The sequence below is a fragment of the Fukomys damarensis genome, unplaced genomic scaffold, assembly GCF_012274545.1.
Source record: "Fukomys damarensis isolate Sample0158 unplaced genomic scaffold, DMR_v1.0_HiC HiC_scaffold_5, whole genome shotgun sequence".
NCBI classification, from domain to species: Eukaryota; Metazoa; Chordata; class Mammalia; order Rodentia; family Bathyergidae; genus Fukomys; species Fukomys damarensis.
The window spans coordinates 26,920,074-26,937,952 of NW_022900917.1; the positions used below are offsets into that span (position 1 = coordinate 26,920,074).

General features: G+C 37.9%; 1 protein-coding gene across 1 annotated transcript in view; it reads left to right on the forward strand.

Moving 5' to 3' along the window:
* Positions 1-2,400: 2,400 nt before the first annotated feature.
* The window catches only part of Cngb3 (cyclic nucleotide gated channel subunit beta 3), a 79,277-nt gene continuing 63,798 nt past the window's right edge, over positions 2,401-17,879 (forward strand). Inside the window, 6 exon segments of the mRNA XM_010606455.1 lie at positions 2,401-2,507; positions 3,219-3,361; positions 6,606-6,758; positions 7,608-7,816; positions 13,921-13,971; positions 16,996-17,082. Of these exon segments, the coding sequence (XP_010604757.1) occupies positions 2,401-2,507; positions 3,219-3,361; positions 6,606-6,758; positions 7,608-7,816; positions 13,921-13,971; positions 16,996-17,082 (750 nt within the window).

A 17,879-nucleotide genomic window follows, 5' to 3' on the forward strand; every position in this document is an offset into this window, starting at 1 on the left:
TCTTTGAGGAGGACCTTAACCAGGGGCATTTGTCCACTGAAGGAGATTGAACATCCCACACCTGGGGGTCTTTGAGGGAAGGACTAATCAGCCATTTGGATGTGGAGACTGGAGGTTCAAAAGCTTGAAATAACAAAAGACAAAAGGAAGATGTTGGAGTGCTGGAAGGGCGCAGCATAGAAAAATGAATGGATGCCCCAATCTGGGATAAAATGCCATGACCCAATAAGGGAATGGGACAGGATGGGAGGACTAGGAAGGAGTGAAGAAATGAAAAGTCGCCAATTGTGTATGACAGTAGGGGAGTCCGTTGAGGGCATTGTTTTTGATCTTCTACCCCAACAGTAGAGGTCTGAGACAGGGAGGTAGGTCCCCAATATTCTCTCAATACAGAAAAGTTGGCACCAGTGTCTAATAAGGAAGCAATAGTCCTACCTGCCACAATCAAGGTCACCCTGGGCTCCTGGGCAGTGATCCATATTGGGCCAGTTGTGCCAGGGCCTCTTTATAGCCCTTCAGCTGCTGCCAGACCTATCAGGTCATTGCTCAGGGGAGTCGTGGGGCCCACAGCCCAATGGCGGGGGGACACCAAGGGGCAGTCGACACCCGAGTGTTCCCTCTGTTCGCACTTAGGACAAGTCTTTGTAGGTGCCTTGGGATTTGGGCACTCTCTGGCCCAGTGACTCTCTTGATTGCACTGGTAACAGGGTCCTAGTGCATGAGGGGACCCCCCTGAAGGGTCCCTTTCCTTGAGGCAACTGTGGCCTGGTAGGATTGAAGGCTTGTGCCAATAACTGGTACTTTTTGGTGATCTTGAGATCATCATGGTCATGATAGACTTTGAATGCTGTGGCCTGAACTTCTGCAGGGGGAGTCAAAGTTCCCCTCTCCAGCTTTTTTAATTTGAGTCTAATATCAGGGTAGCTCTGAGAAAAGAAATGCATCATAATTAATCTGTGGCCATTGACAGACTCAGGGTCAAGTTTGGTATGTTCGCAGAGGCCATTAGTCAGCCTTTGTAAGAAGGCAGGCAGATTTTCATTTTTATTTTGAATAATTTCATTAAGCTTCTCATAATTTACAGACTTCATGGTGGCTCTGCAGAGCCCATGAAGGAGACAATTAATATACCTTTCTTGAGCTTCAAGCCCTGCCTCAGTGCTGTAGTCCCATCCTGGATCTCATTCTGGGACAGCAACAGCACCTGCCGGATGATGACTGTTTGTCAAGTGTTCTTGATCTGCATAAGCCCAGGCCTGATAGAGGAGTTTGCCTTCTTTTGCCTTCTTCAGGAGTTAAAGCATTAGTTAGGACAACAAAAAGATCATGATAGGTTAATTGATAACACTGTGTCAAGAGTTGAAATTGTTTTACAAAAGTTGTTGGACTGGGGGTGAAAGATCCAAGTCTGGCTTAAATGAGAGCCAATTCCGTCATGGGTAAGGGAGTATGAACGCGGACAATTCCCTTAACTCCTGCTACTTCGTGCAAGGGTGCCATCATGTGGCTCATATGGGACTTGGAATGAGTGAGAGGTGGGGTTGGAGCATGGGCCAGAGTGGTAGGAGGTGTTAAGGAAATGGGAGGGGTAGGAGATCTAGGAAGAGAGGATGAGTCAGATAGGGTAGGGGGAGGAGTAGGTTGGTTTCTTGGTGCCAGGTATGGGGGAGGGTCATCAGCCAGGTTCAGCTGGTCTGAAGAATTAAGAGGGAGGGGGTTGGTGGTGGAGGGACTGTGGGCTAGCAGAAGTGTGGGAGGAGGCAATAGAAGAGAGTCTCCAGCCAGTGGAACAAAGAGAGGGCTGGTTGCTAAGATAAGAAAAACCCTGGACATAAGGAATCTCTGACCATTTTCCTTGATGCTCACAAAAGTAATATAGGTCTTGAATTAGACCTGCTTCAAGGAAGCCATTAGGCAGCTAGACATTTTGATAGTCTAATTGATATTGGGGCTAAATTTGAGTGGATAAACAAATTAGCCACTTGGATTTTAGGTCAAGGTCATTCAAATTCCTGAGTAAGCATCCCAAAGGAGAGTCTATTGGTACAGAAGAAACAGAGCCCATGACCACCAGGACAGAAGGTTATCAGAAGTCCAGATATCTCTTAGAGTTCTGATGAGACCCCCTTTTCTAGACCCGGTCTAGAAGGTGGAACTCAAGCTTCCTGCAAAGATGTCTCTTGTGCAGGAAGGGAGTTTAAAGTGGAAAGCCTCTCTACTCCCTCAAGGCATCCCGAGCAGGGGCAAAGGAGGCCCAGTTGAGTCCCGGACTCAACTTAGCAAACCCAGTGGTTTGCAGTGGAAGATGGAAGGCCAGGTGCCAGGCCAGTCACATCCAGAGGTGGATGTCCTCATGGAGGTCTGGGACCCTGGGACCCTGGACCTTCCATTACCCAAAAGATGTCTCAGAATGGGGGAATTTACCCAATATCTGGTGCAGGCCTGAAAATAGGTGGATCGGTGTTGGTTGCAAGAACGGTGCCAATGAAGGTGGTGGCGGACGTCAGGTGGGGGCTGAGTTGGAGTGTCTTGGTATCCGGATTTAGGATCCCCAGGTATTCCAACCTGTGGACCTGGCAATCCCGGATCCCACTTCTGACACCACTGAAAGGGAACAGCGATGCTCAACAACTAGGCCACACACACTGAGAAGTCCAACTGGAGATTTTATTCAAGGAGTGGGAGTAGAGAGAGAGAGCAGACAGAAAGAGCAGAGAGAGAGCAGAAAGAGAGGAGGAAGAAGAAGAAAGAGAGAGAAGAACAAAGAAAGGAAGGTCTGGGCTATTGTTTATTTATGAGGAGTGGGCTACTTTTAACCTATCACAGGCCAGGTTTCCTTTTATGGGTTCAGTCCTGCAGAAGCAGGTTTTAACTTCTCTGGACCGCTGTGGCCTTGGGGAGAGAGAAACTAAAGATAAGAGCATGAGGTAATTTTAAGAGCCAAGAAGCACCAGGAAAATCAGCCTGTGATAGCGGCATCACAAAATATCATGATCAATTCCCTAACAAGAACCACAGCCATCATGATCCAGTATGTCAAGAATAATCATTTTTCAGTGACAAGTCTATATCTACTCTAACCTTTTCCATTAAATTTTAATATTTTAATCTGAAATTATTAATATTGATTATATAAGGAAGGTGAAAAATAATCTATCCCCATCATTATAGGTATCTACTCATAGGCCCATCTCTATCTGTTCTTTTCCCTCCTTTAGCCCACTTGTAGTCCCTGTTATAAATGAGTATGCTGATGCCCATCTTCACAACCTGGTGAAAAACATGCGACAGAGAACAGCTCTATACAAGACAAAGTTGATAGAGGGAGAAATATCCTCACCTGAAGACAGCCCACGTACTGGTAAGCATTGTTCCCACAAAAAACTTGGAAAAGGGGAGCTGTGAGGGGACATGTATTTTGCAAATTATTCAGTTTGGGTCCCTGATGGGCCATCCTGAGTGAGCTACAAATTCATAAAATGGCTTTTCATAGTAAGTCTGAATCTTCCTATTGGCCCACAATTACCTGAAGAGCCAGCAGTTTGTGTGTGGGAAGGGAACAGCTCCCCACACCATTGGTCACAGCAGAGGTCTCAATGAACTGTGATGCCATGAAGTCTTGGATGACAAGATAATAGTTCAGCTAAGGGCAGTGTGGCTCATACACAAAACTTCTATGAAGGCAGAAATTAATCTATGGGAAAAAACAAATTTCCCATGAATCAATGGTCTATTCCTACTAGATTGTCTTGTTTTCTTATTACTAGAACCCTGCTCACATCAGTGCTGTCCACGTCACTGTTCCCTACACTGCCACTTACCCCTTCAAGAAGTTGTATGTTAAATAAATAATGGCAAGCTCCAGGAGACAGTGTCTTAGCCTGATAAGAGCTTTCACATTGTGGGCCCTTCATTTATGCCTTAAGATCTTGTCTTGTCTTTTATTATCCTGCAGTCTTACCCTTGGACAGGTGATTAGAAGTCTGATCAGCCTCCAATAGGTTCCCCAGAATAGACCTTCAGACAATGATTAGGTATAAACTGCTTATTTTGAGAGTGATCCAAAAAGGTGAAAGTGACAAGGGTGACAGTTAAGGGAGGTAAGACAGGATGCATTAATAAGATCGTGGGGAGGGGAGCACTCAGGGCTTGATCCAGCAAAAAAGTTGTGTGAACCAAACCTAGGAATTATCCTAATAAAAGAGGATACAGTTAGTTACTACTAGAGAATGCTGTTATCTTTCTAGCATTTCAGACAACTTCTCCAGAAGGCCTGGATTCTTCAGGCCCAAGCTACATATATGGACCATCCACAAAAACTATAACAAGTTTTAATATAGGTAATAATTAAGAATACCTATAATATACATGGTATACAAGAATACTACCTGAGTATCCAACAAAGCAATTAGGCAATTACATAAGGGGAGGGATGACTATAAACCTTTATAATAATTACAGAAATGTATTTATGAAAACTAATAAGAACAATTAAGTAGAGCATAAAGTTGCATGGCATTTGTTCTGTACACCTTGTTAATGAGTTTTAAACTTGTGTATTTCTCAAATTCCAGTGCTTTCAATATTATTATGCATGTCACTATATATATTTAAGGTGCACAACATAATGTTCTGATGTACATACAGTGAAATAAATATCACTATTTTAAACATTTGCCCATATTGAGAAGGGAAAGATTTTCAAATATTATACCTCCATCAAACCTAAGCTTTTTTTCCAGATTTGTTTTCCATTAAGTTTATTGGCACATTTTAGGTATACAATTCAGTTACATTCATCATTGGGATCTTGCACCTTTACATGATGTATCTTGGTTCTTATTTTTCCCCATTCCCCCGCTCTCCCTTTTCCCATGCCACCCTTCCCTATTTCCAAAAACTTTGTTTCCTTTTTTTTTTTTTTTGCTTTTCTCATATTTTTCTTTTCCTTCTTACCTTTCCTTACCCCTCCTTCTTCCCCTGCTCCTTTAGACCTTTTCTTCCTATTTCACAATATCAATTATACATTATGATAGCAGCCATTCTTTGTGGGGTGAGGTGCAATCTCAGTATTGTTTCATCTGCATCTCTCAAATGACCAGTGATGTTGAACATTTTTTTGTGTGTTTATTTGCTGCTTTTACTTCTTTATCTGAGAAATGTCTATTTCAGCTGCCCATTTTTGAATTGTATCTTTATATTGGGAGGTCTGATTTTTTTTTTTTTAGTTCTTTATATAGTTTAGATAGTAGACCTTTGTTTGAGGAACAGTTGGAAAAAATATTTAGTTCTGTTAATGGTTTCTCTTGTACTGCAGGAGCACTTTAAAAAGATGAAATCCCAGTTGTTGATTTTTTGTGCTAATTCCCATGCTGCTGAGGATTTGTTCATAAAGTCTTTTTCTATGCCAGTGTCTTCAAGTGTCTACCTAGCTTATCTTCCAGCAAGTTTAGTGTTTCTGTTTTAATATTTACATCTTTAATCCACCTGGGTTTTAGTTTAGTGCATGGTAAAAGAAAGGGGCCTAGTTTTTATCTTTGGCAAGTTGAAATCCGGTTTTTCCAACACCATTTATTAAAGAGGCTATTTTTCCTTCAGTGAGGATGATTGGCTCCTTTGTCAAAGATGTGGTAGCTGAGTACGTCTGGAGTTGTTTCTGCATCTTCTAATCTATTCCACTGATCTTCAGGTCCATTTCTGTGCTGGTACCATGCTGTTTTTATCACAGTGACTATGTAGTAAAGTTTCAAATTCAGTATTGTGATATCCCCTACCTTGCCATTGTTGCCTAGAATTGCTTTTTCTATTCTGGGTCTATTCTAGTTCCAAATGAATTTTTGGATTGTTTTCTCTAGTTCTGTGAAATAGACAGTTCAGATTTCATTTGGAATTGCATTGAATCTGTAAAGCAGTTTTGGAAGTATGGCCATTTTCACAATATTGGTTCTTCCTACACAGAAACAGGGAATTTCTTTCCGTTTTCTTATATCCTCTTCAATCTCTTTTTTCAGAGTGCTGTAATTCTCAATGTAGCAGTATTTTGCTTCTTTTTTTAGATTGATTCCTAGATACTTTCTTTTTTTGATACTATTGTGAAGGGGATTGTTTCCCTAATTTCTCATTCAGTGATTCTGTTATCGTGTACAAGAAGACTTTTGATTTTTGTGTGTTGACCTTGTATCCAGCTGCATTGCTGAATTTTGTTAAGTCTAGAAGACTTTTGGTGAAGTTCTTGGGGTTTTCTATACAGAGTATCATGTCATCTGCAAATAATAACAATTTGATTTCTTCATTTTGTATCTTTATTCCTTTACTTCTTTCTCTTGTCTAATTGCCTTGGCTAATGTTCTAAAACTATATTGAACAGGAGTGGTAATAGTGGACATCCTCGTCTTGTTCCTGATTTTAGTGTGAAGTTTTTCAGTTTTTGACCATTTAGTATGATGTTGGCTGTAGGTTTTTCATAGATAGCCTTTATCAGGTTGAGATAAAGACCATCTATTCTCCAATTTTCTGCAGGGTTTAAATCTAAGCTTTTTGCTCACTAAGCTAATGTACATTAACTTAACCTATTTTAACTGTGCCCTCTTTTTTATCCTTTAAAGCAAAGCCCATAACTGTACCATCAACACAAGAAAGCAATTCTAATCTTAAAAAAGAGCACTACTGCGGCATATTGCAGTGGAGATTCCAGACATTGCCTTTGACAAAATACATGAAGAGAATGAGACTTCCAAGAAGCATAGATTCACACACAGGTATCAGCAAAGGGTTTCCCATTGGGAGGGTTGGCTTTCACCAAAAACCCTTGTGATTTGAAGTTACAGGTAGATTTTGGTTTCCCTACCCCATTTTCTGAATCTGTCAAGAAAGTGGAATTTAAACTATATGATCTGCAAAGGATTAATTCTCCTCTCTGGTAAAGATGAGAGAGAAAATATCTCTGCCTATTTGTCAAAGGAAGCCTAGGGCTGGTCCTATCCCTAATTACCTTTAGAAAGAAGGCCCCAAAGCACTGATTAATATCCATACTAACAAGGAAAAACAGAATCATTAGAAAGTGTCCATCTTCTTCCATGGTTTCATGCTGTTAACTATTTAAATCAAACAAATTCCCTCCCAGGGCCTCAGCAAAGGTAGGCAGTATGCCTACGTGGACTCTAGTGGGCTGGCTCTCTGCTCTTCCCACTCAACACTGGACATCATCTGGGAAGATGTGGCCTTTTTCCCTCTGTCCTCAAGCCTGCATCCTGAAAAGCCAGAGACCTGTCTGATGCTGCAGAGAGGCCTCAGCAAGGTCTCCCAGAATTTTCTTGGGTCTCCATTTGAATCAAAATGGTTGTTACCCATTGGGACAAATTCAGTGTGGCCAAGAGACAGGAAGGAAACTGTCCACTTGTGCAGCAATGATAAGATTGTTTTCTATCCTTTAATGGCACAATGCCTTCAACTCTTGCGGCAGATTTGTAATGAATGTTTACTAGAGTCCCTTATTATAAGTTGCTTATATCCAAAGGATAGTGTCTCAACTTGACTTTACTAAGCCAGAGACTTCTTTTCATATTTGTTCCATGCCATTTGGATAACTCTAGCTGCTGTTTTTCTAGATCGACTCTATCTCCTGTGGCTCTTGCTTGTCACCATTGCCTATAACTGGAACTGCTGGCTGATACCCCTGCGTGTGGTCTTTCCATATCAAACACCAGACAACACACACTACTGGCTTGTTGCAGACATCGCATGTGATATCATCTACCTTTGTGATATGCTACTAATCCAGCCCAGGCTCAAGTTCATAAGAGGAGGAGAAATAATAGTGAGTGGGAACTGGGAAAAGATATTGACAAATGAATAATAACTATTTGTACAACAAATAATATGTGAACATCATTTTTAATTTAATGTTTAACAGCCACTGCATAAATAGATCATCAATGATAGGAAACCTCCAGTAGAAAGATTTATAATTATGGTAAAATAACAACAAATCAACCATTGATTGCTCACTATATGCTGAAGAAAACACATCTCTGTGTGCCTTAGTTTCCTCGTCTTAAGAGGTGGATATAAAAGCACCTCGATGAAGTTAACAGCACAGTTAAACAAACTGATGTGTGTCTCCTGTCTAAAGCTGCACCTGGTGCCTAGTGAGCATGAAATGTCACCAAACACTGTTTTTCTCACTGTTTTATACATAAAGTCTCAGTCTTTTCAATGACAGTATGAAAAAGATGCTACTAACCCCATTTAGAGATGGATAAACTTTCTGTTTGGAGGCAGTAGATGACTTGCTCAAGGCACAAAGCTAGAAAGCAGCAGAGGCAGGATTCAAACCCAAGCCTTGCCTCCAAAATCAAGCTAGTTCAAGTCAGCAAGTTTTAAAATTTGTTAATACTTCAAGATACAAGACTTGTTCCAAGCCTGAAATGTCAAAACTATGCACATATTTCACCTCTGTAATGTCTTTAAAATGTATAAATTATCAACACCAAAAAAGGTCACTTAATATATTCCCCCAGTCATCAGTTAGTGAAACCCTTGTTTCCTATCACTTTACAGCCTGTCAGCATTTCAGCGTTTTTTAAAAATAGTACAGTATTATTTCATTCATTACAGCCCATTCAATTTTCTAAGGAAACAAGCCAATGTTGTGAACAAACACTAAATTATAATTTGTTTAACACACAAGCTACATCTTGTATCATTACATAGTCAACACTGCACACAGTGTAAGTATGTTCTACAGGAGTCAAGCAAAAGGTCTGAGATGTAGACACTTTGGAAAAATCTATGGTAAGAAGTCGAGCTACTATGATCCTTTCAATCAGTGTAAATTCACTGTGCTGCACAATATAGTGGCCACTAGGCATAGGTGTCCCTGCAAATTTAAACTTTACTTAATTACAGTTAAAATTCACATTTTTCATCCACACTATCCATATTTCCACCACTCCTGTTAGGCAGTGCAGAAGACTTCCACCATTGTGCATCATGCTATGGGAGAGTACTGTAAGGGACTGAAAGTGCAGGACAGGGCTGAGCAAGTGATGAGCTCTCAGTATCTCTATCGAGAGAGCCAAGCCACAGAGAGGAAGGCGTGCACCTTGCCAACATGTGTAAATCACAGGCAAGCAGACAATCATCACAGTTGTTCTATTTTTTAATGAATATCACATCTGCTGGTCTATCTTCTTTTCTTTAATGGCTTTCCAGATTCATCACAACCCATTTCTCATAGTCAAGTGCAGTGCATTTCCGGCCTATTTCAGAAATTAGCATTCATACTCATAAGAGAATGTATCTTCTACTGGATTTATTCTCCATGTTGGAATTTCATAGTTAACCCAGTTAATCTAACAGAGAAACAAAAATGTTTTTGCAAGCACATATCTAAATCATGTAGCATCTACTTGATTGTCCCTTCCCTAGTTAACCTCCAGATTGCTCCTTTTTTTTTTTTTTTCTGACATCCTCTGCTGACCTCCTAACTCACAAGTCACAGCAATGGCTTCTGGTGTCACATGAGGAAGAACCAATGGACTAAGTATATCACAACTTGGGCTCATATGTATTTTTGGAGAAGAGCTGGAGATTCCTTTACTTTCTGTATATTTTCCTTTGAATCTGTAGATTTTACATCATCCAAAAAAAAAGGTGAAAGGAATAGTTTAAATCATTTTTTTAAATTTTATTTTGGGCGTTGCATTCCCTACATTCAAAACCTTTCTTTGAAAGAAATCCTAAAGCCAAGAGCCAAAGTTATGGCAAAAATCTACTCAAAATTCTCCTTGCGCAGACTGGCGCTTTAGTTAACTCACCAGCACTCTCCCCAGAGCTGGCTGGCAGCTTGATAAATGATCGTGAGGGTGCACAAACAAGAAGTAAACAACACCAGAAAAAGAGTACTAATTTCAACCTCCATTAGATGTACAAAGGGGGAGAAAATCAATGTTTGACAAATGGAAAATGACAAAATCAGTAAAGGGAGACTTTTGTTTTCAATTTTCTAAGAGGCCTTTACACACAATGGAGTGTTAAAACCAAAAAAAAAAAAAACAATAACCAATAAAAACACATTCAATGGGCTTTATTTAAAATGCATTATCTCAAGCTACAAAAATAGAGCAGGAGCTAATTGGTTTATTTGTTCAGAAAATGTTTAATGGTTTCTTTAATTTAGAGTAGGTGGTTTCAGCCTGTGAAACTTGATTACATTTTGGTACAAAGACTGAGCACACTGACTCTCCAACCTAAAGTTCCCAGTACAGTATCTATGTTATCCTCAGTGGACACCATCAAATTACTCATTTAATGTTCAGCAAACATTTATTAAATACCTACAATTGCCAAGTAAGTATACTACCACTTTATATATTTCATTATTTTACACAATACTACAATTAGAAAATAGAAATACAAGAGGTGCTAACAGCCTCAAGAGAAGGAATTAGGGAGGTTCACAAATTTTTCCACATTTATTTATAGTATCTTACCTCTGAAAGTGGTGGTACACGGAGATCAGAATTTTGAACATAAAACCAACAAAAATTTCTGTTGTGTGTAATTTCCCTTATACATGGTAGAAATCAAATTGGAAATGGCAGTGGGAACTATTTACATATGAGACATCTCCACTCCCCACCACAGCTATACCCATCAACGGCAAGGATCCCTGGAAACTTTCAACACCAGCTAGTGACAATGCCAATTATTAAGCCTCCTGTGATAGTCCGCTGCTTTCAGCACTTATCCTCACAAGAACTGTTTATAAACTGGCCTGCAAAAATTAACCACTCCTTTCTCTGTATCCTACATGCTTTACTCATATTAGTGTCTCTCAATTTTGTTAAATAAATACTAAGCTAATTATCATACTGCAGAAAAACATTATGGTCACATTTCACTTCTTAAATGTATTAACAGCATTGTTTGAAAACACTAAACTTACTGTTTCACTCTACATTTCCTTTTCACACACCAACGGAAAATAGCTACCTTATGAATCTAGTTTGATTTCATGAGGCCGTGCATGGTAGCCATGTAGAAGATGCTCAGAAATGAATTGAATGGATGTCCACAAACTTTTCTCTTTTGTCTCCTATTTATATATGTAGCTCTCTTTCTTACTTGGTAGCAATTCCCTTGGAATTACTTCTCTTGGAAGAAAGGACATACTTATTCATTTTCCTGTCCAACCTGGGAACTCATAAACCCAGGATATGTATGTAGGAATTAATGAATGATAATACTGATTCAAGGATTTTCTTTTCCTACATAATTGCTTGGTCTGTGTTATGGTTGTTTCATATGGTATTCTTTTTGATACTTTTCCTATCTGTTCCATGTAGAGTTACAGAGTTGTTTGTCAGCCGAAGAGGATTATAAGTAAATATACTGACATCTGAATAGAGCTTCTTTAAAAACTGTTGAAAAGGGTTTCAGTGCAATTAGCATATCCTGCCTAAAGTAAGGCTACCCTGAACAAATGCTGCCTGCACAGTGAGGAGGCTTAAAAGACAGAGAGAGAATTAAGTATGGTGACATTTTTAAAATAAGTACCTAATTGTTACCGGTAAGCACACTGATCCTCCTAGGCTAAAGACGCCAAATGTATTTAGTGCTCTAAAGAAAAGGGATTTTGAAATCACGAGATGGCACTTTCTCTTAATCTAACAAGTTTTTAGTCGCATGTACATTTATTCAATTATAGAACAACTCTGAAAGCAAGGGGATAAATGTGCTTAAAACATTCTTCCTGGATGAAGGGAGGATTTAGTATTTTAACTGAACAACTTAATGCTCAAACTGCATCTCTCTAGCCCACATAAGTTCAAAGAGAGCTGATCAACTTTACTCAAGCTCAGAAAATGATTTACAAGGCTAGCAACTTAAACCTACTTGTGTGCACCTATAACTTAGTAAACCACTTCATTCCACAGTGCAAATCATTAAATAAGGACATCTTCTATGTTTTCCAATGTATTTGTGTAAAATTTGGTGTGCAGAGGTGGGGAAAAATTATTGACAAAAAAGGAAGGAGAGGAAGTAGGAATTGAGGAGTTGACTAGCCAGTCTTTCACGTTACCCAGCAGTATCTTAAAACTTATGAACTTGAACAGCATGGATGGATGATTGTTAGACAATGCTGTTTCTACATGTCCACTTTCCAACACTTCTATCAACTAGCTAAGAATATACAAAACTATTCTTCTTACATAATAACTGAAACATATGAATGTAAGTCTAAAATTAACCTTAACTTGTAAGTCAAATATCAATGTTACTATTAATCCTTCTCCACTCTTCCATTACATATAATACATTTATTGAATCCAGGCTCTGTTCTAGACATTCAGAAGTGAGAAACAGGTCAAAGATAGGTATCTCTCATAGCTCAGGTATGAAGGAAAGACAAATGAAAGGAAAATGGTGGAATTCTATGCTGCAAATCAAGACAAAGGTAATCCCAGGGTGCTACGAGGCTCAGAGTAAACCATGTGAAAGAAAAGGCTCTCCATCCAAGTCTTGACAGAGAGGACAGAGTTGTCTGCATCCTCTTCCCCCTGCAAAAAAGAAACATGCTCTGAGCTCTGGGAACAGCATGGTGTTGAAGTAAGAACCTCTGATGCAGTTGAGGAGCTGCTCAATAGAGAGGGTGTTGAAGGCTGCCGGAGGCACCTGAGACTCAGAAAGCAAAGCCTTGCCTACCATGAAAGCTACTTCTTTCTTAAAATCATGTAGAGCCCTAGGATTTGACATAACTGAAGATTGTTCAATAGTCTGATTTAGAGAAAGCATCTGCCTATCATTGTAAAATGGGTAGAGTAGAGCAAGAGTTAAGACAGGTAGAGCATTGCCAACAGGAGAAAATGAACACAAAATTTTAGGAAGAAGAATCTGTAAAACTGGGTTGGTGGTTGAAGGGAGCTACAAAACAGAGAGTAGTGTAGGATCACTAACCAGTGTTGATGAGAATGTTTACAGGATTCACAATAGCAGGAGTAGTTTCATGTTAGGCTCGAAGGAAACACAGAATGATGATTAATCCAGGCTGTGCACAAACAGCAAGAAAGTGTTATAGGTGGAGGTAGACATTCAGCAAACTCAACATATATAATGGTCTTTGAAATGACAAAAGTGGTTTGTGATTTCTCAGAAAGTCAGTATAAAGAGGAAAGAGAAGGAAGTGAAATCATGGAGCATGTCAACTTTTCAATGGCTCACCCAAGAGTCCTAGAAGGATACCCAAAAGTTGGAACCTAAGAAGTAAAGTGAGTGAAGAGTGGCATTACTGATAGATTGAAGGACAAAGTTGCTCCCAAAAATGTCATATGTTTCAAAAACCTTCACTCATCTCTTCTTTCCTGTTCCTTCACCCCTCAATCATCATTTATTGGACTCTTTGGTGTATGCCAGGCACCAAGTAGGTACAGTTGTTTTAGCTGCCCTGTCTTCAAATAGATTACCTTTTGATCACGTAGACTGATTTTAAACAAACTGATTGTAAAAGACATATGTGTATTCTTTCAGAGTTTGATGAGGGCCGTACAAAATGCTGAGTACCAGAAAGGACTCCCTGAACGTTATGATTAGCAGGTTATTGCTGGGCTTGGCACTGTTGGTCTTGATGTGATGAAAGAAGTGGAAAGAAGCCAAGGTGTCAAAACTTGCCAGGGCTTAAGGATAAGTCTGAGGAAGGACTGGGAGTGAAGCAATGTACATGACTGTCTTGAGAATCTCAGTTCAACTGACCGACAATGGGGCAAGGGAGCTATTCTGTTTCAAAATGTTCAGAATATATTTATAGGCTGGGATTGAGAGGGTCCTGAAGAAAGAAACAGCTAGCTATAAATGTAAGAATAAGAAGTGAAAAAAATAACAAAATTGGTTGAAGTTAACTGAAGTATAAATATATTTCAGGTGGATTCAAATGAGCTGAAGAGACACTACAGGAATTCTACAAAATTTCAAGTGGGTGACTTCCAAGTAATTTTGAAACTTTTCAAGTAATCTATTATCATTTTAAGTCTCATTTCTATAAATAAATCATCTTTTGTAACAAAAGTTCATAAAGATGAGGTTTTATGGAACAATGGGAGACATGAAGTTTTTACAAAAGGGTAGTTCAATGCATGGTCATTATTAAGCAGATTAAGTTAGTGCCCACATTTAAATTCTGATTTAAAGGTCAATATTAAAGAAATATCGGGTGTGCTTTTTGTCCTGTCTACAGAATTCTATTTTCTTCTTCTTGTAGCATGATAGTGTAAAAGTCTGCAAAGTTGTTTCTAATTTCATTTCTTTTTTGTTCATGTAAACAAAACAAAAAATGGAAGCAGTTATTTAAATAGCACAGCATAGTATCAGGCCAGGGATTTAGCTCAGTGCCACCACCCCTGCCTCACAAGCGCAAGATCCTGAGTTCGATCCCTGGTACCAAATCAATAAATAGCATCTGCATTTCCTCACATAACAATATATTTTATATTTTGTTATTCTGATAACTTACAAAATATTTCCTTACTTTTTATTTGTCCTCTTACCTCTGAGAAATAAGCAGTGACTGGGAGTTTTTCAAAGTTACTCAGTCTGTATGTGTGAATTCTATCCTCCCACCTTAAGGAAAAATTAGGCATCTCAAATTTTATTATAAAAAACACAAATCTGGGCTTAGCTTCCAAATTTTCTATGTTAGCAATCTTCAGTGATTAAAATTCCATTTAATTGATCTTTATGTCCAACTAATTTTCTTTGTAATGCATCATCACATATCAGATGTATTCATAGATGATCTACAACACTTTATAAATGTCACAGAGAATAAATATTATTTGTTTTTGTTTTGTTTTTCTTTTTATTGAGTTTATTGGTACATTCTAGGTATTCAGTATACTTGCATTCATTATAAGGATCTTGTACCTTTACATGACAGGTCTTGGTTCTCACTTTTTCCCCTTGTCCTTGCCCTCCCTTCGATACATATTATTTGTAAAATCTACAAACCACTTTCCAAACTCTTACTACAGTATTTATTTGAATTTGAATAAGGGTAAAATTAATTTTTTTCAGCTTTAATTTTGTTTATTGGTACATTTTAGGGATACAGTACAGTTCCATTCATTGTTGGGATCTTGTACCTTTACATGACAGGTCTTGGTTCTCATTTTTTCCCCTTGTCCCTGCCCTCCCTTCACCCCCTCCTCCCCTCCCCATCTACAAACTAATTTATATTTTTAATTGGTACTTATTACTGTAAAATTTTAACATTACTTGTGGTCACCCCTTTTGAATATCTTTAGTACATCCTGCTGTCTTATGGCATTTCATGATAATAATTTTTGTACTTGGTTATTGTACTATGAGACTAACTTCTAGTGAACAAAAGTAATTTCTTACTGCTATTTCAACCCCAACATGCTTTATAAAGTGTCTTGTGTGGCATTTGATGTTAATTACTAGTCAATACAATTTTCTACAATTCAATAAAAAAATAAATATTACTCTATCTACACAAAAACAGGCCAATGGATTAACATTAAAAATGACTATTGACTATCTGCATAGAGAAGTCAAGTGGAAAGTTGAGCAACTGGATAGAAAGTACGAAAAGAAAAGAACATTGTGATGAACTAGAACTGATTTGAACGAGAACCTATCAACTCTCAGACTCAACTCTTGTTGTTACAAATATTTCATAGTTTTTGTTATATGAGAATCCCAAAGATATAAAGAGCAAAATAAAAGATAATAGGAAATAAGAAGATAGATCTTTTTACAAAAGGGAAGGGAATGAAAAGATGGAGGGAGGAGAAGAGGGATGAAAAAAGCACTGAGATGTGATCTGTGAATGTACCAACTCCCCATAAGGAACGTAATCATTAAGTACTGCAAATATGTACTAATAAAAGGTAAAAGTTGAACGAGAAATAAACACCGGTATCTCTAGAGATATCTGTAGGATAAAAGAATGAGGTTCCATGATATGATGCAATTTCTAAACCAATGCTTTTAGTATTTTATAATAGCTAATCTGGTTAACTCAGACAACAAGTTTCATTTTCATTCAATAGCAGTTGGATTTGAAATTGATACACAATTACCTCGACTGTCATTCATATGTATGGCCTTAAAATATGCTTCTAACTGCTCTTAATTGTCTTAAAATAGCTTAAATTTGTTTAATGTACCCTATTGCTCAAGACCACATAAAATTTACTGAAAATAAATAATTATGTTTTATAAAAGAATTTCTTTCTGCTGTGATCAGAAAACATGCAAATATGATGTTGTTACTTCAGAATTACCAGGGTGTGAAAAGCCTTAAGTTCATGACACATTTTAAAAATCCATGTGTTTAGTTGTAGTTGCGCAGTACTCTCAATACCTTTCTCCATCAGAGTGGCTGATTAATAGAAAACAGAAGGGATTTCTTTCTCTTCCTCTCTCTTAGCCCACCTTGTCTGATGCTTACACAACAGTTAATTGGTAGCAACATGGTCCACATTAGACATCAGTAGGAAATACTGAATAATGCAGTTCAGCCACACCAGTTTACTCTACTCTGAACACTGTAGAATTGGTTGGAATATAAAAAAAAAGCACATCAATGATCATGCATTAGTTTCAAACATAATCAAAAATGGTCCTGATTTTTAGTTCCAGAGTCTCATGTTTAAAATATTATTAATATGTGTTTCAACAATAGCAACCATGTAATCACTGAAGTGTCTATGATAGCTCCACAAAAACCTCAGTAAATGTAGTGCCTGAGGAGAAATCAGATGCGTGAAGGTGGAAATGAAATATTTTGAAAGCAGGCTTTGAAACAATGTTCTTATTTTCACGGTGCTAGCACATCTTCAATGGCACCATGCATATTTAACAGCAAACAATTCATTGTGATTGACCAACTTTTACATTCATTTGATATAAATCTTTCAATGTCCTCCAGAAGGATGTAACCATGACATAATTATTAATGTGTTCTCCTAACAGTTGGACGTGGCATCAGTCATACCATTTGATGTTTTCTACCTCTTCCTTGGATATAATCCAATATTTAGAATAAATAGGATATTTAAGGTAAGGTAACTATATGTAATTGCCTTATAATGATGGAAATCTTGAAGCAATTTAAAATATCCTAAAATTACCAATATTCCTAATCTTTTCCAAACTGTTCATTTTTGTGCCTTCATCAGTCCTATGAATTTTTTAAATAAATGAAAGAAAAAATGTCATTGCTTCTTCTGATGGAAATTGATCCTGTTTGCTTTTATTATTCTATCTCATAACATGTATTTTTATAATCTAAAATAGAAATGCTTTCGTACTTCTAAGTACCACTGAAATTACAAATGAATCTTGAATAATTTTTCCATTTGTCCTTTTTTATCAGTTAGTTCCTGAAATATGGACTCCAAAATAAAGGAGTTAAATTAGATACCTCCAGATTTTCTTATTTTATAATTCTAGAAAAAAATGCTAACATATTTTTCCATCACAAAATTACATACATAGTCGGATGTAACAAAACATTCATCAAGAGGGAAATAGTTATACCTACTTTCCACATAATGGAATACACTGTAGCTTTCAAAAAATGAAAAAGGGAATTTCCACATATTAATATGGAAAGACTTCTGAGATAAATTGCTAAGTAAGAAGAAAAACAAAAGCATGATATGGAACAGTTTACAGAACAATGCTCACTTCTATATAACATGAAGGGAAAATACTCAATTTTTTATATTTATAAAAGATTATCAAAAGCACAATAAAAAATGACTACCAGGGCCGGAGATTTAGCTCAGTGGCACCATGCCTGCCTCACAAGCATGAGGATCTGAATTCCATCCCCGGCACAAAAAAAAAAAAAA